Here is a 21,698-nt window from a genome sequence, read left to right on the forward strand (position 1 = left end):
TATATATATATATATATATATATATATACACACACACACACACACACACACACACACACACACACAATGAGTTCATCCTTAGTCTGCACATGCTTTGAATGTTTGTATTTGGGGACTGCCATAGGAATGTATAGGATGCCCTGAAGTGCAATGCTATATATATATATTCTAGGTCACAACTCTGTTCTCCTGATAACCAATTCATTATTCCAATTTTCAGCGACATAGTTTGATTTTCAATAAAATCCACCAAAAAATGAAATATTTGAGACAAGGAGAAGAGGGCAGGTGCAGTTTTGTACACATACTGTATGCTGTGGTGGGTATAAATGAAAATAAGGAGATGGCCAGTAAAAAACAAAAACAAAACTTTATTACATGTGTGCTATTCCATCAGGCACCATGGCAGGAACTTTCTACTCTCCTCCTGTTCAACCGCTGACTCTTCAACCCTAAAGTGTCGCAGCAGTACTTTCTAGTGGCTAAAAGTAGTAGCAGCAACAACAGAAAATAAATGCATTTACTGTGTAAACTTAATAACATGATATGATAAAGATTATCATATTATAAGTCATTAAAACAATAAGTGTTACAAAAAATGTAAATTCTCTTTGATAGCATTATTAGAAGTAAAAGCTTACTTTTGATAAAATAATAACACAAGATCAAATAAATTGTTTTATATTTATTAGAAAAAATGTAATTAAGTCAAATAAAAACCTTACATACTGTTCTAATTTATATGTTCACTCTAATAGTTTATTAAGAAGAAAGCATACTGTTTACTTTATTATTTCAAAGTAGGATCCTTATATTATGTTTCTGGCATAAATACTGTATAGACAGGAACCACAGAGGCTGCATAGTTCATCTTTTAAAATTTATCATTGGGGATATTGACCAAATAACGAAAACTTCTCAAGAGTTTGATCTTTTCCTTTGTCCTAACATGTAATATTACAACTATATGTCCATAAATTATTATAGATCTTTATTTATGTAACAAACAACGGTTTTTGATATGTAGCATTTTACAATGTATACAGTAAGTCTAAAAGAGCTGTCTTATCTTCATTTTAAGCTTCTGATTGTTTTGCACCTCTGGGCAATTAGTTTTAAGTGAGAGAAATGGCAGACATGGCTCTTTTGATTGTGAAGGTTGGAGACCCATGTCTTAGATAGTTCAGCCCTGATCTAAGAAAGCCCTTCTGTGTGAAATGTCATTCTCACTTTGGACATTTTGACTTAGTTTTGATGTGCCCTACACTCAGCAATGTTCAGTTCAGTTCAAGACAGTCTTACAGTATGTGTAACAACTAAACTATAGCTATATGCTCAATAACTTTAACAGGCCTCAAATGATCAAATAGACTTTATTTTACAAAGACCTAACATAGTTCAACTAATCGGCATCACATTATTTATTTATCTTGAAATATCTCTTGTTTTGGTTTGTATTGTAAATTTTGTTTTCAAAAGCTTTACAGATGATGTAAAGATAACATTTTCTCCTCAAAATTGTTGCCTTATCTTTACAAAAGGGAGACAAAAAAGAAGCTTCAAAAAGATAACACTTCAATATCTTGAGGATGTCTAAGTAGTAATGCTTGTGGCATAGATTTCTGGCCACATATCCACTATCTATTGCTCTCCTAGGAGCTACATTTTAATGTGGGTCAGCCTCCTGCTTGAATCAGACTCTAATTGTTGCCCGTTTATCCCCCACTTAACCCTAACCACATTTTTACATGTCCCTAACATCCTCCATTCTAAAGTGTGAGTTCCTAGTGATCTGCTGGACAAGGTTTGATGTGCCTTGTGTGGAGGTTGGTGCAAGGTGCTGTGTGCCGGTGACTCACAGTTCATGCTCCAACTTTGAAACTCATTCTCTAGTGTTGTGTTATCAACTTGCCCTAACCTTTACTAACAATAGCAGTTACTAACTTCACAACCTGTGAAGTTAGTAACTGCGTCTAAGCTTTTACTGTGCTAAATGAACGTAGTTGTATGCAATATACTGCAAATTGCCATCAACCACTGCAGAATAAAGTTAGCATCTCACTGAGCTGAATAGGTGCATTTTCCATTGCAGTCTCACTGAATTGAATTTTGAGTGTTTGTGAACAGAGCACTGTGGGACCAAGTTTTAAGTGTACATTTTTTTTAAATCATGGCTTATATTTGTGTGCAGGTCTTGCAAAACTGCATTCTAGACTGTGCGTATTATTTAGTTGCCCACCTCCATCTACATTGTATGCATCGCAACCTGCTTTGTACTCTCCTTGGCTGCCCCCCATCTTTATGAGTTAATCTACTTGAGTACACTTTAGAAATTAATTTGGACTAAGTTTTCAACATTATTTATAATCAGCGTGGTGTTTAGACCTGGACATGTTTTCTGTCAGAGGAGAGCTCCCCTGAAGTTGTCAAAATATAGCTCTACCACTTCAGAATTTATGGAAACTAAACCAGACAGGTTTCAGATGTCTGTGATGACTCTGTGACTCCTCTAAAAGGAAATTTGTTACACAAGTGTTTTGAATATGTTTAAAATTTAAGTGCCAAGACTGTGAGTCTCTGAGACTATTGCAAGGACATTGAGAATGCCTGCAAACTTTTCAACACAATTTGAAGGCCCCCTTATAAATAAAATTTACAAACTAGTTTTCAACAGTCAAAACCCAATGAAATACTACCAAAACAGTTTTGATGGCTTCACTGCATGTGCTCTTTATATATTACCAGATACTGTATATACTTATGTTAAACTGCAGCAGTACTAATGCTTTTTTGTATGTGGTCTAGTCTGCAGCTCCTTATCAGTGGCGAGCAGCCAATGGTCATCTTCTTGAGATGGACACGCCGCACAGCATCAGAGCCAGAGAGCTGCAAGATCTCTACAACAACATCAGCATGTACCCTGTTGGCAAGGAGCAGAGACACCACTTCCTGTTGACACTTAAAGACACTGTCAAGGTTATACACAATACAATTTGATCATAAAAATAAAGAGAGATTTTTACTGGAGTATTAACCATAAATTTTAGTTATTCTGTATTTGTAGTACTGTTTCTAAATGTCCTGGTGCAGTTCTGTTTATGATTTTGTCTCATATTGAGGTAAACAGGACCCATAGATGCAGACTCACACAATGACTCAATAAAAAGAAAGACTTTAATGAGTTAAAAAAGGCTGTCATGGCAGTAAACCAACAAAAAGCTCCAGGTGCAAAATCACAAGGATTACAAAGAGAACAGGCATGGAGAGAAACTAAATGAGTGACTGAAGATAGAGTGAGGACTAGGAGTCTAATGCCCCATTTCCACTGGCTCTATTTCAGAAGCCACGCTCTACTCTACTCTACTCTGCTCGGCTCTATAAAAAATGCATTGCGTTTCCACCAGCCAGTTTGGTTGGTAGCAGAGGAACGCCTCCTTGTGTTGCGGGGGGAAGGTGGCAGGGGGGAAGGAGGGAGGAGGCGGTGGGGGCGCAAGTTTCGGTTGTGCTACCGAAACTTGGCGCCATTTGTGGAGACAACAGAAGCTATGGACAACGTTAGCCCTGTCTTGTTGCTGTTTTTAAAACTCATGGGGATTCTTCTGAGACTTCAGGAAGAGGGGCGCAGTGGAAGAAATGCTCTGGATGCCGCGATTGTTGCGCGGAGTAGGACAGCTGTTATCAGCTGGAGATTTCAGGCTTTACAGCGCCTTCAGCTGGGGGACAGACGGCATAAACGTTGCAGGGTAAGCTAACGCTGTTGTTTATATTCCTACTGTTCGCTCTTTATGCTTGCATCTGGTCACACCCACGACCAATGAGTGAACAGGAGCTAAGCTTGCGTCACCCACGAAAGCAGGGCCAGCCCGGCTGGCCCGACTCCAAAGCAGGGACCAAAAAAAGCAGGGCCAGCCTCGAAAAAATGCCGTTGGAAACGCGCGCAAAGCAAGCCGAGTAGAGAGGAGCTGGGACCTTTAGAGCTGGTAGAAAAGGGGCATAAGTAGGTGGGGAAAGATAAGGCAAGTGATGTCACCCAACTTTAATGAATACGGAAAGCAGGTGTAAACAGACAACAGAGAGCAAGAATGACTGAAGGGAAAAAAGACTGATGACACATGGAAACACTGAGAAACTAAACATAAGCAATTTCAAAAGAAAAGAAAAAAGAAAACAATCAACAGCAACATGACAAAATGAACTGAAAACAAACTAACAAAACAACAAAAGAAAAGCTACAAATCTTTCAGACAAAACATAAAATAACCCAGGATCATGATAGTACCTCATCTCTAAGAACAGGTTCTGACATTCCAAAATAAAGAACATTCTGAATTGGGCAGACGAGGGGGAACTTGACAGAGGAACCAGGCAAAAGAACAAAGCCATAAAAACAAAAACAATAAACTGTCAGAGCACCCAGGCCCAGGGCAAAATAGTCTGACACAAAGAATTCAGCTGGATGGCCCAGGGCATGTCCAGGCAGGCAAGAGAGTTTGGATGGATGGCCCTCAAGAACTGGGGCCTTTTGAGGTTTAGAGGCTCTGGGCTCTCTGGGACTGGAGGCTCTGGAGAGTGGCTTGGCTCTGACCTGGATGTGGAACTTGGCTGTGGCTGGAACTGATAAAGTGGGGAGGAATGCAGAGAGGAGCAGAATGCTTTCTTGTTGTGGATTCAGTTTATTTAAATGACTACTATATATTATGGTTGCATGGAGAAGTTGTTGTCACTGTTAGCCATGTGATTGTTTGTTCTGTTTGGACAGGAACACGACTGTCAGCTGACTCAAGATATCATGGATTTGGTTAATCAGGAAGTGGACCTCATGTCACGAGGGGTAAAGGCACACAGTCTAGAGGGCCTGAGGAAGAGGATCTGTACTCTGTTTTTCCAGTATATCAAAACATCAGCATTCAATCCTAATGTGGCCAAACTGCTGAAGGTAAGGACAAAATTACACCTAGTCTGTTGTATATTCAGGATATTCTTGGATCATGTTTTAATTCAGTTTAAAAGAGATCCACAGGCATGGGGAAAAAGGGTGTCATTGCCAAAAAAGGTAATAAAATTAAATAAATAAATAAATTAGGAAAAACTTTAAAAATGCTAAAGTAAAAATTCCATGTATGTAAATATTGAGTAGTTGTTTTTTTTTAATTAATTACATGTAGACGTTACAATGTCAGTTACAAATACTAACTTGTCCAAATATAAATGTGAATTTTTTGTAAAATCTTTGTAGACTAAAAATCGTTGTCATTTTAACACCATTTGCCAGTTAGCCAGTTACTGTCTCTATTTTAAAACAAAACAAAAGAAATAAAAATGTATTTGCATTCACAAATAATGTGCATGACAATATAAAGAGGTTAGTGGCTACTGTTGCAGTGCCTTGCAAAAGTATTCTTGGTATTCTTTCTACAACGCCAATTACAATGAAGTTGGGACGTTGTGTAAAACACAAATGAAAACAGAATAAGATGATTTGCAAATCCTTTTCAACCTATTTTCAATTGAATACACTACAAAGACAAGATATTTAATGTTCAAACAGATAAACTTTATTGTTTTTTGCAAATATTCACTCATTTTGAATTTGATGACTGGAACACATTCCAAAAAAGTTAGCTTTGTCTTTGAACAATTTTACTCCGCTCACATGTTTTCTAATTGGACCTCTGGAACCCCTATTAACTAATGCACATTAGGGAAGGAGATGAGTGAAGAAGGCGTTCAAGACATCTTTCAAGCATTTTGAATATATAGTTATACTGTTTCGCCTCACCAACGCTCCACTGTTTTCCAAGCTCTCATGAATGACGTCCTACAAGAGTTCCTAAAAATCTTCATATTTGTCTACTTGAATGACATCCATATATTCTCAGAAAACCTGGAGCAGCATCACTCACATGTCTGTAAGGTACTGCAAAGACTTCTAGACAAAACAGAAAAATGTGACTTTAATGTCTCCACAGAGTCTATTTTTGGTTATATATTTGAGAGTGAAAGGGAAAGGCTGACACAGAAAGGGTACAAACAGGCACAGATTGGACGACACCCTCCACCAGAAAACTGTGACAACAATTCTTGTGTTTCACAAACTTTTACAGAAGGTTTATCCAAAATTACAGCCAGACAGCCGCACCCCTAACCAAACTCCACTTCATTCACCAATCCTTTGTTTGGACCACTGAAGCAAAGAGGGCATTCCAGAGGCTCAATGACCTCTTCATCACCTCTACACTTCTCATTCACCCAGATCTTGCCAAACAATTAATAGTGGAAGTAGAAGTCTCAGACACTGGTGTGGGTGCAGTACTCTCCCAAAGAGGAGACCCATCTAGTAAACTTCACCCATATGTCTTTTACTCACAATAATTTACAACCGCTGATAGAAACTATGATGTGGTAAATAGAGAATTGTTGGCCATTGAGATGGTTCTTGAGGAGTGAAGGCACAGGCTCAAGGAAGAAAATTTCTATTCATTGTTTGGATGGATCATAAAAACTTGATGCTCTCTCGTCAGTTCTCTGACTCAGACAATCCAGACACTTCTGAAATTATCTTTCCTCCCACTTGTACCATTGGGCCTGTCACGTGAGAGGTCGAAAGTCTCCTCCATTCAGCTCAAGACACCGAACCCGACTCTGGCACAGGACCACCCAACAGGACCTTCATACCCAGTTCTGCAAGGTTTCAAGTTCTTCAGTGGGCCCATACTACTAGCTTTGTTCAGAGGACATTCTGGTGGCCCACTTTGGTTTTACATGTAAAAGAGTTTGTTCAAGCTTATCGTAAATGTGCCAAATAAAAATAGAACTCAAACTCCTGCTGTTCATCTACAGCCTCGACCAGTTCTAAGTGCCCCCTGGGCACTTAGAACTGGTCGAGGCTGGTAACCACATTTGAGCTCTCCTTAGGTTATCAGCCCTCACTATTTATGCTCCATGAGTCAGGGATTGCTGTCCTGTCAGTTGACCACCACCTACACCATCGCAGGAAGATACAATGTCACACTACTACTACTACTGCTATTATTATTATTATTATTATATAAATAATATTATATAATATCATAACAGGGCTCTAATGTAGCAGGGAGCCTGACCATGGAGCTCTAAAAATCAGCACCAGGATTTTAAAGTTAAAGAGAAAAAACACTGGAAGCCAATGGAGGGATTTTAAAATCGGGGTAATATGAGCCCTTGTTCTGGTGCGGGACAGCACCCTTGCCGCCGCATTTTGGACCTGGCGCAGATGAGACAACTCCGTTTTGTTAAAACAAGAAAAAAAGACTTACAATAGTCTAAATGAGAAGTCACAAAAGCATAGATAATCAACTCTAGATCATCTTTGGAAACAAATCTTCTAAGTTTTGAAATTTTCCTGAGCTGGAAAAAACAGATCCTTGTGAGCTGCTTTGAATGATGCTCCAGTGACATCTCTCTGTCAAACATAACGCCCAGATTTCTAGGGCTTGATTTAGCGGATGAGCTCAGATCACCCAACTACTGGTTGATTCCTGGAATTCCATCTTCAGGAGCAATCACCAGCACCTCAGTCTTATTAGAGTTCAATTGGAGAGAGTTAGCGCCGAGCCATTGCTTTATTTTCATAAGAGAGTTCAATAAAAACTCCAAATTATGAATCTCAGTGGACTTAAAGAAGCAATACAGATGGATATGATCTGCAAACAGATGATAGGAAACATCAGCAAACTCCGGAAGAATTTTACCAAAGGAAAGAACACAGAGCACAAATAAAATAGTTCCCAACACAGAACCCTGGAGCACTCCACACAACAAATCTGCAGAGTTAGAAATGATCTGATTAGCCGAAACACTGAAACTCCTACTGGACAAATATGACAAGAACCATGCTAGTACAGATCTTGATCTTGTTGACGCAATCTTGTCAACAAGATTTCATGAACGACAGTATCAAAAGCCGAAGAGAGATCTAGCAGGACCAAGACAGTGCATTTCCCAGCGTCCGCATACACCATAATGTCACTTGACACTTTGATCAGAGCAGTTTCCGTGGAATAGTGTTTATGGAAACCAGACTGAAAATGGTCAAAAATGTCAGAATTTTCTAAGAATAATATAAATTGTTCCGAAACCACCACCTCCAAAAGTTTGGACAAAAATGGAAGTTTTGAAATAGGCCTGAAATTCTTCAAAACAGTGGGATCCAAGTTAGATTTTTTAAGAAGTTGTTCCACAAAGGCATGCTTAAAAGAGCTGGGAAATACACCAGAAGACAGTGACAAATTTATGAACTTGGTAACCTAAGGGCCAATGACATCAAATACTTTTTAAAATAGTCCAAAGGGGAGAGCATCGGAAGGACAAGAAGAAGACTTCATCTTGGTTGCCAAGGCTAAGATATCAACTTGTGTTACAGACTTAAAAGAGGATCAGTTATGAGAAATAGGCTCAGCAGCAGCAGTATTAAGCATAGTCTGTGTAGCAGCAAAAAATAATCAACAAGTAGTGAGATGTCTGTTTCAAAGAATCAAGAGAAAGATCAATCTTTGTCTTTGAAAAATAATTTTATTCCAAAGGCAAAAGAGCATTTGGAGACCCCACTCACTGAACTCAGTCAGGAGAAGAGCCCTGAAAGAAAGCAACGTACACTTTTATAGGGAGGCTGTCATGGTTTTTGGTATTTTTGTGAACTCTTGTTTTATTTCTGGTTTTTTATTAGTTTCTGTGTTCATGCCCTGTCACTCTCCACTTCCCCAGTACTTGTCCTATTATGTCTGCCACGCCCATCTCCACCTGCTTGTAATCAGTCTCACTCACCTGTGTCCATTTTCCTCATTATCCTCTGTCTTTAAGAACTGGTCGTTCTCATTCACCCCTCACTGGATCATTCCGCTTTGCCTGCTCGTTATCGTTCTTCCTTGTCATGCCTTCGCTTCTGGTTTTTGGATTTTGTTAGTGTTTGTTTTGCTGCCACGCCAGCCTTTTTGTTTGTTATTTTAGTTAATAAAGTAATTTTTGTTTCTTTAAGTAATGAGTCTGTGTTCTGGGTTCGCCGCCATCTCTCCGCCTTCTGACAGAGGCTTCATTACATCATTTTCAGCCACACTTTTACATAGTTACTGAGCATCTTCGTTTCTCACAAAGAAGATCTGATAATACAGGGAGTGAGAACAAATCAGTCAAGGCCAGGTGCAAAAGGGAGTAGGGAAAGACCAGAGCCTTCCTCAGTTCCCACATAGAACAAAGAACAAAAGCATTTCAAACTTTGATACAAAAAATAACAGTTAGAAGAATAATAACTTCATTACAAGAATCATAATTATCGTTGTACATTTTACTATGAAAAAAACAAAATTAAAATTTTCCATTCCATCTGCATTGGAGAAATAGCCTTAGTACCCTGAATTTTGCAGAAAAAAGACTTTAAAAGTTCATTGCAATCTGCTTTGCAAAAAAAAGGGTAATAGGAACAGTAGGACACACAATAGAGTGAATGGTATCAAACAGGACCTGGGGTCTCCTCTTATTCAAAATTATCAGCTCGCGAAAGTAATCAGATCTGGTGTTTTTTATCATTTCATTTAAAGAAGACATAAGTTCCCTGAGGTGCAATCTATGGACCTCAAATTGGTGGATTTCCACAAACGCTCAGTTTTACAACATAATTGCTTTAACTTGTGAATAATGTCATTGATCCAAGGACATGTGGTCTTCCTAGTCACCAAATTAGCTTTAACAGGAGCAACCTGGATTTTAGTTAGTTTATTTATTTCAAAAATGTATACGTAACAAAACAAAAAGATAATAAAGTAATAACAAAAGATTAACAAAAATAATAATAAAAAGTAATAACAAAAAATTTAACATATTTGAAAAGGAATGGGAAGAAGTAAAAAACTTATTTAATCCCACCCTTCTCCAAAGCTTATTAAAAATAATAATAAATTCTTCTGGATTAAAATGACTTCACAATGACTGTTAAAACTAAGAAGAAGACTGTCCACATCATAACATTCCACAAACAATTTTGAATTAAATATAGAAGAAAATCTAGTACTGTATTGTCAGAGGGCTTAGGTTCCGGGGAAAAAGGTACATAAAATAAACACAGTAATGATCACTCATGAGGACATTCTCTACAGAGAGATTGGCGATATTTAGGCCGAGAGAGAAAACTAAATCAAGGACATGGCCCTTTTGGTGGGTGGGACCAGAAACATGTTGCTCAAAATTAAAAGTTTCAGTCAAAGTGAAAAATTCCAAGGCTTCACTAGAAGTGCTTCTATAAACATAAATATTAAAATCACCAACTAATACAAAATTGTCCAACTTTATAATTGAGGATAAAAAATCACTAAAATCCTTTAAAAAGACAGCAGCATGGCCAGGAAGGCGATAAACCAGCACACAATAAAAAGAGTCTGTAGAGCCCACCTTGACCATCAGAGGTTCGAACAAGAAAAAGGTCTGAATGATCATCATCTTGCAGGTGAAACTGTCTCTGAATACCACCACAAGACCTCCACAATGCGAGAGGCAGGGCAACCCGAAGACTGAGCATCCATCAAGACAGAGTTCATTTAGATGAATGAACTCCCCTTCTCTCTGCCAAGTCTCCATAAGAAACAGGAAATCAAGATTTCGCTTGATAAAAAGTTCATTCAGTGAAAAAAGATTTATTTGCAATTGAACAAACATTTAGAAGACCAAGTCGAGACGATGATGACGTCACCATATTTGCGTTAGCTGGACACAGCAGGATAGGTCAAAGGCATGTGGTACAGTCATGTAGTCTCCAGTTGGGTTGAGCAAACAACTGTTGTGTGGCCACCGTAGACACAGGAAAACAGAACCTTGAACCGCCCACCAATCGTAATCCCAGCATTGCACTAGCTCCCGAACACCAACTGCAAGGACCCCAGAGGACAGCGGCAAGGGTGCATTACCACAGCACCACAGGAGAGGAATCTGCCACAACCACCTGGCACGGTGATCGGGACCAGAAATCAATAGACGTGAAGCCAGTCTGCATTTTACCTGGACACCGGACCTAGAGCCCCATTTCCTCTGTTTCCTCCGTTTCCTCCATGGTGCCTGAGATGGCAACAAGTACTCGGGTGAGTCGGGTGGACAAACAAAGAAAGGACGAGAAGTTTGTTTGCACTTTCCTCAATCACTAAAGAGAGATTCCATGGACTCCTACCTTCATACTTCAGAAGAACAGAAACATATCCCTTTGATAGTCAGGCTGATATGACCACATATATTGCATAAACAATTACCTGCCTGTGCCTGTGCCTGTGAATGTGCCTGTGAATGTGCCTGTGCCTGTGCCTGGCTACGCCACTGCCAGTATTGCCAAAACCAATACTGAGGCACTCCTCAATCTGTGCATAGTTTTCTCCGTAGTAGGGAGGGCCCTTGATGCAAAGACAAAAGGCTGACCAAAGAAGCCTGTCGTCTGCAGCACCCAAGACCACTCTGGCTGGCTTCACTCTGAACTGTGACAGATCTGGTTACATCGTAGTATCGCAGCACTGGCATGGATGTGGCCAGCGACTTCAGCTTCAACTTCAGACACCGCTATGTTGTGTTTGGGAAGCCAGTGCCAAGGGGTGTCCTTGTCCAGCAGGCGTCGCAATGGCTCACAAACGCTGGACAGATGTGGCATGAACTTTGCCAAAAAATTTGCAAAGCCTATAAGGTGTTGTGTTGCCTTTGCATCTGTAGAGTTTGGCATGTCATTGATGGCTTTCTCCTTCTCCAGATCCGGTTTCAGTCCTCCAGCTGACAGAATCTGACCTTGGACAAGTTAAACTGTAATTTTTTTAGGCTGAGTCAAAACTTCACCTTCCTGTAGCATTCCATCAGGGCTTGCAGGTTACTGTCGTGGTCCCTCTCTGCCTGTTCTCCTGAGTCTCCACTGCCCAACACCAAAATATCATCAGCAATGGGTTCAACCCCTTTTAGTCCTGCCAGGAGCTCATGTTGTTTGCTCTGGTACACTTTAGGGGCCACAGACACCCCAAAGGGCAGCTTGAGCAAATGTTTTTTACCCCAGGGGGTGCAGAATGTGGTCATAAGGCTGCTCTCTGTATCCAACCAACACTGCAGGAAGGCATGCTTGGCATTGACTAATGTGAAAACCTTGGCCTTAGGCAGTTTGTTTAACACCTCCTCAAGTGTGGGCATGATGTAATGAGAGCATTTCAGAGATTTGTTCAAGAACTTTGGATCCAGGCATATTCTTAGTTTGTCAGGCTTTTTAACTATGACCACATTGCTGATCCAATCAGTGGGCTCAGTTACATCAGTGATGTGTCCGTCGGCCTGGTATTTATCCAACTGCCTTTTTACATCTTCTTTCATAGCAATCAGAACATTGCAAGGCACTCATTGCATAGGGGAAACGGATGGATCCAGCTCAAAATGGACGTCACCTGGTATCAACTCCACAGCAGAGTTGAAGACATCCCCATATTTGTGAATAATCTGCTCTCTGGTCAGTTCTCTGAAGTCACTATACTCAACTGTGTAGACCTCAGAGGGGATCATGAACTTAATGAGGCTTAGGTGTTCGCAAGTGGAGCCTGACAACAGAAGCTTTTGGTTTGTCTTGACCACGTCAAATGACAGCTGGTGCTCTTGCCCATCAATCATGCACATAGTTTTAAAGATGCTCAAGGAAGGCAACAGCACACCCGAGTACAACTTCAGTCTGGTGATGCTGGATTGCAGTGGCATATCAGGTGCCAGCTTCATTTTGATCTTCAATGTGATCAACCACTTTTTGCCATTTGCTTGCACTGCTCCTATAGTTTTGTGTGTGTGTAGTCCCTGTCATTTCTCATTCGCATGTAGCCACTTTCTCTCTCAGTCTAGTGACCAAATTGTCGATTGGCTTCCCTTCTTCCTGTTTACAGCGCCCAAACACGTATCTCTCATAGATTACATTTTTGGCTGGCTTAAAATACTGCTTTAGCGCATCTAATATGGCTGTTGGGTTGTCCCGCTGTAAGTCAGTCAGATTCCTATTATGGCGGTAGACATGTCTGCACTTGCTCCCCATCATAGTTCGTAACATTGCTGCTTGTACATTACCCAGCTTGTCCGCGAGGCCCAGGACCAATGTGTAATTCATGAACTCCACCCTGAATACATCCCAATTTACCCTCCAATCACCAGCAAAACTCATCGGTGATGACGGTGGGACGTGAGCAGCCATTTCTGCTGCTGCACATTGCTCTTGCTGCTGAGAAGAGGCTTGAGTGGATGCACGGCTGCGCTCGTTGTTACTCTCAACGGACTTATGGTCCACAGTCGCTACTAGGCATTAAAAAACATTAAAGTGTAATATCCCTAACTTCTGACACTATGTTCTTGTAGAATAAAGACACAGGAGACGAGATCTGGTATGCGTTGCTGCAGTATATTGATCGTCTCTGCTGGACCAACTTCTGGGGTTACTGCCTTTCAAACTAAAAGTACACAGCTATAAACAAACTCCGTAACACATGTAAATAATGTATAAAAGGGACCCTAATACGAAATCCTGTGGCACACCTGTAGAAACGGGAAACAAACTTGAAGAATGGGATTTAAATTGAATAAACTGAATGTGGCCTAAAAGATATGAGGTTAACCAAGCAAGTGGAGTATGACTAATGCCAATGGATGCTAATCTGTTCAGGAGAATATTATGAGAAACGCTATCAAATGCCGCACTGAGATCAAGGAAGATGAGTATGGTGACAAGACCAGACACTAAGGCCACGCTCCTACAATCTGCAGATCAGAATAAGAGTTTTGCCAATGGGAAGAAAACTCAAGCTCCTCAATACAAACCTGGACAGAATGTTTGCTTGCCCTCCCATGACATCGCTCTGAATAACACCTCAAATAAGCTGGCTCCTTGTTTTCTACCATGAACACCCTAAGAAATGGCTTACATCATCGGGTGGTGGCCGTTGAGGAAGGGGTACTGTGAGGTCACCTGCCATTTACACTTACCTCATCCCGGAACTCTGGAATCCTCCACCACCTCCTCAGAATCTGTAATCAGACCGCCAATCCATAAGCATGAAATCATTTGAGTAAATCATCTCCCAGCCTAACATTAACCTCTGCTCCTGTTCCTGCTTGCAGATGATCACTGCCCTTGTTTCCTGTTCGATTCAAAATTAAAGATCTAAAGGTCTGCTGGGACCGTGTGAGGCTTAACAGCCAATATTATGAATCTGTGTAAGACTTAAACAGGTTCCTCTCAAGAATTTTTCTGTATTTTACTCCATTTATCTTTCCTTTAATTCCAATCAGTTTCCAGTCTTTGTTGATGAAAACCATCCCCACAGCATGGTGGTGGCAGCATCATGCTTCACTGTGCGGATTTATTTATTAAAGGGGACCTATTATGCAAATTTCACTTTTTGCATGTTTTTGTACTTCCATTTGGGTATCTTTTGCTTCTACAAACAGTCCAAGCGCAAAAAAAAAACACCCGGCCAATTTTTTTAAGATAAGTAAATGTTTTCTGTTGTCTGCAAAACGACTCGTTTCAAAAACCTTGGGATTATAGTGTCACAATCCTTGTTACCTAACAACCCCAAGCTGAGTCCAGCCCCTCATGTAGCAACCCAAGTGGAGCTCCACCCACTTCATTACAAGAAGACCATCACGTTAGTTCTGCTGGTTTTACTGCTGAACAATGACTGCTGGAAAAGGAAAATGTTTTGTTGTCGACTGTAGTATAGAACATGTCTGTTTATGTTCTCCCAGTCACAGGGAACAGAGCTGCGTGGCTTCAGTTTATTTTTGATGGCAATGTCCCCGTAACATTGCCAAAGAAAGTTGTAGTTTGAAAAGCTCACCTGTCCCAGAAACATGTCTCTGCTGAAGTCACTGCAGGTTTGTCTAAACTAACATTAGAACTATGTTAATAAAAGAGAAGAAAAGTTGGGAAAAAAATAATAAAACTGATCTTTATCAGGCAGCTGTCCGGACACTTTTCGGGTTTGGATCTGCTGATTGCTGCTGTCCCGTCCCGCTACCAGTCGGGGTTCGGACTGCTGATAAAATTCCTGAGCCCCCACCTCCTCGGATGTAACGCCATTTAGACTCAATAAAAACAGTCAGAAACGCAAAGCCTCGCAGGTTACCTTGACGCCCGTCCACCGTTACTTCGGGGGAGACTGTGTGCAGCAGCTTGTTTGCATAAAAGTAAAATTCTGAAATGAGCTCAAAACAGGCAGAACTGATCTGATGAAATCTCCCAGGACCTTCTTGCTGTGAGACAACAGTGCTAACCACTAAGGTGTTTGTTGTGTTCTTAGTGTGGTGAGAGGTGGTAGATTCACTACAGACATGGTGTTTCTCTTGATGCTTAGTCTCATCTGATCACAGCACCTCTGTGCACATGTTTGTGCCACTCTTCCATGAAGCCCAGCTAAGTGCAGCTCATAGTGGTCCTATGGACAGATTCTCCTATCTCCTACCTATAAGAGTGAGAGAATGATCCTCCTTGTCAGATGCAAAGCTTCTCTGTGCTTTCTGAAACTATGTAAAGACCAAAACACATCTGCTATCATATTAAGTTTAAATCTGAGCTCCGATTATGGTGCGTCAAAGCAGAGTGAGAGGCAACATTAAATTGTAGGTCAATATTTGTACAGTTGACTATGTTAGAGCAGTTTTTTTGTGTTGACTAATGCCAATTAGCTGTGGTGGCCGTTTTTAATTGGGCTAACTTCAAAAAGGTAATCAGTTGTAGATGAACATCTAATGATTTCTTTCTAAGTTTCATTAAATCTTTCCAGTGGTTTATGAGATGTTTTGCCAACAGACAAACAGGGTTGACTCCAACATCCATTCATTCATCCATCAATCTTCAACCGCTTATCTGTGGTCGGATCACAGAGACAAAGGTCCAGGAGATAAACCCAGACATCCCTCTCCCTAATGGCACTCTCCAGCTCCTCCTGGGGGATCCCAAGGTGTTCCCAGGCCAGAGATGATACATAATACCTCCAGCGAGTTCTGGGTCTGCCCTGAGGTCTCTTCCCAGTGGGACATGCCCAAAAAACCTCCAAAGGGAGGCATCAACAATATCCCCAGTCCCGGCCAGCAGTTCCCCATTCAGACCAAGCACAGCCTGAGACTGGACCCGCTTTCCCTTTCTGAGTCATCAGTTGGGTTGCTAGAACCTGCTCGAGGCTAACCAGAAGTCCTTCTCCATGGCCTTTCCAAATTCCTACCATGCCTGAGTTTTTGCATCTACAACCACAGAAGCCGCAGTCTTTCTGGCCACCCTGTCCCTGTCAGCTGCTTCAGGAGTCCTCAAGGACAGCCAATTAAAATTCCATGTCCCCAACTTCCCCTAGGACACATGAAAAACTCTCCTGGAGGTGTGAATAGAAGATCTCAAAGACAGGGGCCTCCATCAGATGATCCCAGTTCACCCTCACTATTCGTTTGCGTTTACCAGGTCTGTCCAGCAACCTTATCCAATTTACCACCAGGTGGTGATCAGATGACAGCTCTGCCCCTCTCCTTATCCAAGTATCCAAAACATAGGGCCGTAGGTCTGATGGCACAAATACAAAATCAATCATCGACCTTTAGCCCAAGGTGGCCTGGTATCAAGTACACTTATGAACCACCCTATACTCAAACATCGGAGCCACAGAAAGGTGACCCTCTCGTTTACCGGGGAAAACTCCAACAACAAGGCGTTCAGCCGGGGGCTTGTGAGTATCCCCATACCTGCCCTCTCTCCCTGGGCAACTCCAGAGTAGGAAATTTCCAGCCCCTTTATAGGAGTTGGGTAACAGAGCCCAAGCTGTGCTCGGTTTGCTTTAGGAGACACTACCAGGGTGGTAGTGGCTCAGGAGGTAGGGGTTCATCCTGTAACCAGTGGGTTGCCGGTTTGAGCCCCTACTCTGTCTGTCTTGGCAATTGTGTCCTTGGGCAAGACACTTCACCTGCCTTGCCTACTGGTAGTGGTCAGAGGGCTCGGTTGTAACCGTGTAATGGCAGCCTCACTTCTGTCAGTCTGTCCCAGGACAGCTGTGGCTACAGTGTGGCTTACCACCAGTAAGTGATTGGGTGGATGACTGATTTTAGTCTGAAGCACTTTGGAGTCCTCAAACTTGATAAAGCGCTATACAAATGCAGGCCATTTACCATTTTACCAAACAACATAGCCCCCAGAGTCATTGGGTGCTCAAACCCCTCCACCACATTAAGGTGGCAATTCTGCGGAGGGGGTTGACACCAACAATTAATGCAAAAGATTTTTAAGCAAAAACCTTGTGCAATGTGTAGCACCTGGAGTATGTGTTAAGAAGGACTCTCAGCTACAACAACACCAGATTATAGCACAATATTTGAATAACTGACTGAATTTTTTGTTGCTTTAGGTGACCATCTTGAATTTGGTTGATTCCAAAAGCCAATCACATGTAGAGGTACATCCAATGAATACTTCTGTAAAGTTGTATTAAAATTTAACCACTAGTTCAAGAGATATTTTGATTACTGACACGCAAGCATAAACACAGGCAAAAACATTACCTCTCTGAGCTGTTACACCCCTATACTCCTGTTCTCTCAGCTCAGCAGACCAGCTGCTCCCAAGTGTTCCAAAAACTAAACGTAAGCTTAGAGGGACTCATGCTTTTGCTGTTGCTGCTCCTAAAATCTGGAATGACCTCCCTTAGGACATTAAACATACCTCTTTCTCATCTGTTTTTAAACCACTAGGGCTGTTTTTACTTTGTTTTTAAGTCTTTTATTATAGACTGCTGTAATATCTTTTTTTATTATACACTGCATAGCACTTTGATCCTGTGGCTGTTTAAAGTGCTTTATAAACAAGGCTGGTATGGTATGGTAAATGAGATTGTGCATAATGTTATTTTCAATTATTTATAAATTTTTTTATTTTTTAGTACAACTCATTTTTAAGATGATCTTTGTTTTAAACTCCGGCATGAAAGACTAGGTGATATGCATTCCTTCCAACAGCAACTTTAATTCTGTCATGTTTTCATGGTAAATGAGAACCTGCTGTTCTCTGACCCTTAGTCCAGTTCTGCTTTGTTACATTAAAACACCACTTCTGAGAAGCAGATGCACACTGTGGGACATGTTTCAGACAATCCTAAGGCCAATAGCTGGCATCAGTCACTGTTTTTTCCCATGTGTTTGCAAAAATTAAAAGATAACCAGGCTATTTTTGTGGAATGTGTCACATGAATTTAGGTACTATTTGATCCAGCCAATGAGGGTGGACATACAATAACGTGCCTCGAGTGCGAGTATATGTGGGTGTGGTTTGGCGTAGACTGAGATAAGTGCGATGGCACGCAAGATAAACATAAACAAAGTGGATTATTTAATTTCTCACTCGTTTTCCTTAATGTCTTTGAGGAAATAATGGTTGGGGGCGAATAGACCAAAGGATATTCAAAAAAGGAAAAGCGAAAAAATCAAAATTTTTCTGTGATCTGGTTTCAGAGAAAGAACTGGCTAACAGCAAGTGTAGCTAACAAATCTTTAACAGTTGGTTATTAACCTTGTTACATCCCAGAAAAGTTGTAGGAGTGAGATTCTCTTTAAAAGAGGTAAGCTTCATTTAAAATAAATTGCACTTTTCAATATTGCATGTCTTGTTTGATTTGATTTTATCAGTCTGATTAATAATTGTGTCAAGGAGTGTGGTGCAGTGTTGTGCAAAGCTGTTCGACTGGAAAAATAATCATTTGAAATAATTACAGTTGAAACTCTTAATGCAGGGGAATTAAGTATTGGACAACTGACAGAGGCTCTGTATAAGCTTGGTTTTTGTGATGGTTTGTTTTACGATTGACTTTGTGCTGATTAAGGACATAATGTCAATTTATTGCAGGTTTTCTTTATTTCAAATTGGATGCTTCTGTTGTTGAAATCCAAACTGCAGCATTTTATCTCTTAGCCCAACCTACAAATATCACCACCAGCTGCCACTGGTTGCTTGTATGAATTATGAATTTTAAAGCTAGAAACCTAACCTGCTTGGGTTTTTAGGCAAACATTACAAATTTTTTTATACCGTAATTTTAAGTGCTTAATGCATAATTTAAGCAGAGCTGCACTTAGAAATTGCTCATGTCTTGAGATCCAAATATACTCAGGAAATATCTAGGGCAACAGTCACAAATGTTCAGATCTAACCACGCTAAGAAATAAAAATAATTAAAGGTCTGGCCCTTCTTGAAGGAATGCATATTGCCACTTGCCTTCTATGCCAGTGTTTTCTACTGGTCAAACTGGACAGATAGTTGACTCCTAATAGATAATGGCAAACTTTTAAACGAAGATCTTGCACAATCTGTTAGCACCCAGAATATGTGATGGGGATCAGTCTCAGCTACTACCACACCAAATTTTAGGTACCGTTTTGGTTTTTTAAGGTTCTTTGACTGTGGCAGCCATCTTTAATCAGGTTGACTCCCAAAATAAATCAGTTGTTGCTGAACATCCACTTTGTTCAGTGGTTCATGAGATATTTTGGTAGCAGGCACATGAGCTCACAAACACACAAATACATAGTCAAAACTATTTTTGCCTGCCTTCAATTTTTGGCAGTGAGTGATAATATTAATAAAACTGTTCCAAATCTACTTATCTGAATTTAAAAATGTATTCCAGTAAAATAAATCATCAATGTTGGGTTGGCTGCTAATGTCTGTATGAAGTGAACCAACATGGGTACAATGTGGGCATAGGTAAGTATGGAGTGACCTGAGGTAGGCAGCTTTTTTAACTCCCCAAAAACCATGAGTACATATTGACTAAAGCTGCACAAATACAATTTGGTGGAGGTACAAATGGACCTGGAGCCATTAGATCACATCTGGCTGCACCTATGCACATGTTTAATTGTTTTTCTAAGTCTACATTCCAACACCCCAAATTTAGTAGTTTTCTACACCTCAAATTGCATTTGAAAAAATGAACAGAATAAAAAATTGCATAATAAACAGTCATATACATGTGAATAAGGTGTGAGACTAACCTCAAACTTTGCACAGGTGCCACAGTATCCCTCCCAGCTGAAGAATGATATGTTTCTCTGCCGTGGCTGTCATCGTTACCTCCGGTCTGCTGACTTCAGCTCATCTTCTAAGGGTTTGCTGAGTGGTCGGTGCCACAAATGTACTAGACTAGACAACATAGCCAGATCTCGTGATGACTTCTCTCTGTACAAAAGTATCTTGACGAGGCTAAGAGCGGATGAACAGAGGCTCAGCTCAGATGCCAAGATCCCCTTCCTTCTGCAGGTAAACACTGCTTTCCCTCTCTACCTGTTCATTTGAGCCATTTATCTCTTTTATCTAGATGGTACGAGCCTAGGGAAAATTCTCTTGCTCCTGCATTTTTTGATGGCACAATTTTATAGTTCACATGCCTAATCCCAGACAATACGTTTGTTCAGGTGGAAGACATGCGCTACCTAATAGAAATAGTGTGGGCATCCCGCTCAGCTCTCAACGGCAGCAGTGACCTCTACAATCTGGTGTTTTCTCGCTGGGAGCGCCAAAAGGACTGGAGTCCATGGAACTGCATACTGCTATCAAAAGAAGAGACATCAGCTCACTTAGAGGTTGAGGATGTCTACAAGGTTTGTCAAAATAAAGATATATACTTATTTTACTCAAGTGGATCCATCTAGAACTGACACAGTCTGTATCAGGTCTGGACAAACCCAAAGTCAGCTCTGTAGTTCCTATACTGGCTGAAAGGTTTTGGTAACTAAAGATATGGAATGAAGCACACACTTCTTTGGTTAAGCTTTTTTTTTTTTTATTAAAGCTTTAAATATTCTCCTCAGTATGTCCCTAGCTTTTCCACTGAGTCTTTCTCCTGTGTATTTGTGTCCAGGCATATGAGACAACATTTATCTGCTGGATTGAACATAAACACACAATGGCTCAACACCATTTTAGCCAGATCCCCACAATGGCAAAGTATCTGGGATCTCAACAAGCTGCTGCATTGAGCAACCAATTGGGCTCCAGACCCATCACCATAGAGAGTGGAAAGCATGTCTCTGACAGCACACCAGCCTTATCTCATTAAGAGACTCCCTGCATTGGTCATTGTTTTTTCACTTTCTTTCAACACTCATATTGCTGTAACATTTGAAACATTGTTGGTGAAATATTAAACTGACTTCATGATGGTTTTGTTCTTGATTCTGACTCAAATTCATTTCTTTTGAGACCCCTAATTTGTAAAGTGATAAAACAGCAAAACAATATTTTTTACCTGGAAGAAAATGTAACAGATTTAAATCTGTAACGTTCAACTTAAAAAACCTCACAAGTAGACCAAACTCAATGAAATGGTTTTGTTAAAACTATAAAACCGACCCAGTGGTGGGAAGTAATGAAGTACAAGTACTTTGTTACTGTACTAAAGTACAATTTTCGTGTATCTGTATTTTACTTAAGTAGATTTAATAATGGATACTTTCTACTTTTACTCCACTACATTTTACATTAAGTATTTGTACTTTCTACTTCACTACATTTCTACAAAACCATTGCGTTACTCGTTACATCCAAGTAGCACTTCGGTATTTTGATTTGCTCCTTAGTTTGAAAGTATCCAATGGCGAGAGAGGAATCGGTCCACTGAACCAATGCAAAGCGAGAAAGAACCATTAGGCCCTC

At 40.6% G+C, this 21,698-nt stretch overlaps 1 protein-coding gene across 1 annotated transcript in view; it reads left to right on the top strand.

The window, feature by feature from the left end:
• The window catches only part of iqub (IQ motif and ubiquitin domain containing), a 56,329-nt gene extending 35,124 nt beyond the window's left edge, over window positions 1-21,205 (top strand). Inside the window, exons 10-14 of the mRNA XM_017437543.3 lie at window positions 2,806-2,976; window positions 4,760-4,936; window positions 20,055-20,303; window positions 20,459-20,644; window positions 20,905-21,205. Of these exons, the coding sequence (XP_017293032.2) occupies window positions 2,806-2,976; window positions 4,760-4,936; window positions 20,055-20,303; window positions 20,459-20,644; window positions 20,905-21,102 (981 nt within the window). The 3' untranslated portion in view covers window positions 21,103-21,205. The remainder of the gene's footprint in view (window positions 1-2,805; window positions 2,977-4,759; window positions 4,937-20,054; window positions 20,304-20,458; window positions 20,645-20,904) is intronic.
• The last annotated feature ends 493 nt before the right edge of the window (window positions 21,206-21,698 follow it).

This window comes from Kryptolebias marmoratus, linkage group LG17 (assembly GCF_001649575.2).
Source record: "Kryptolebias marmoratus isolate JLee-2015 linkage group LG17, ASM164957v2, whole genome shotgun sequence".
NCBI classification, from domain to species: Eukaryota; Metazoa; Chordata; class Actinopteri; order Cyprinodontiformes; family Rivulidae; genus Kryptolebias; species Kryptolebias marmoratus.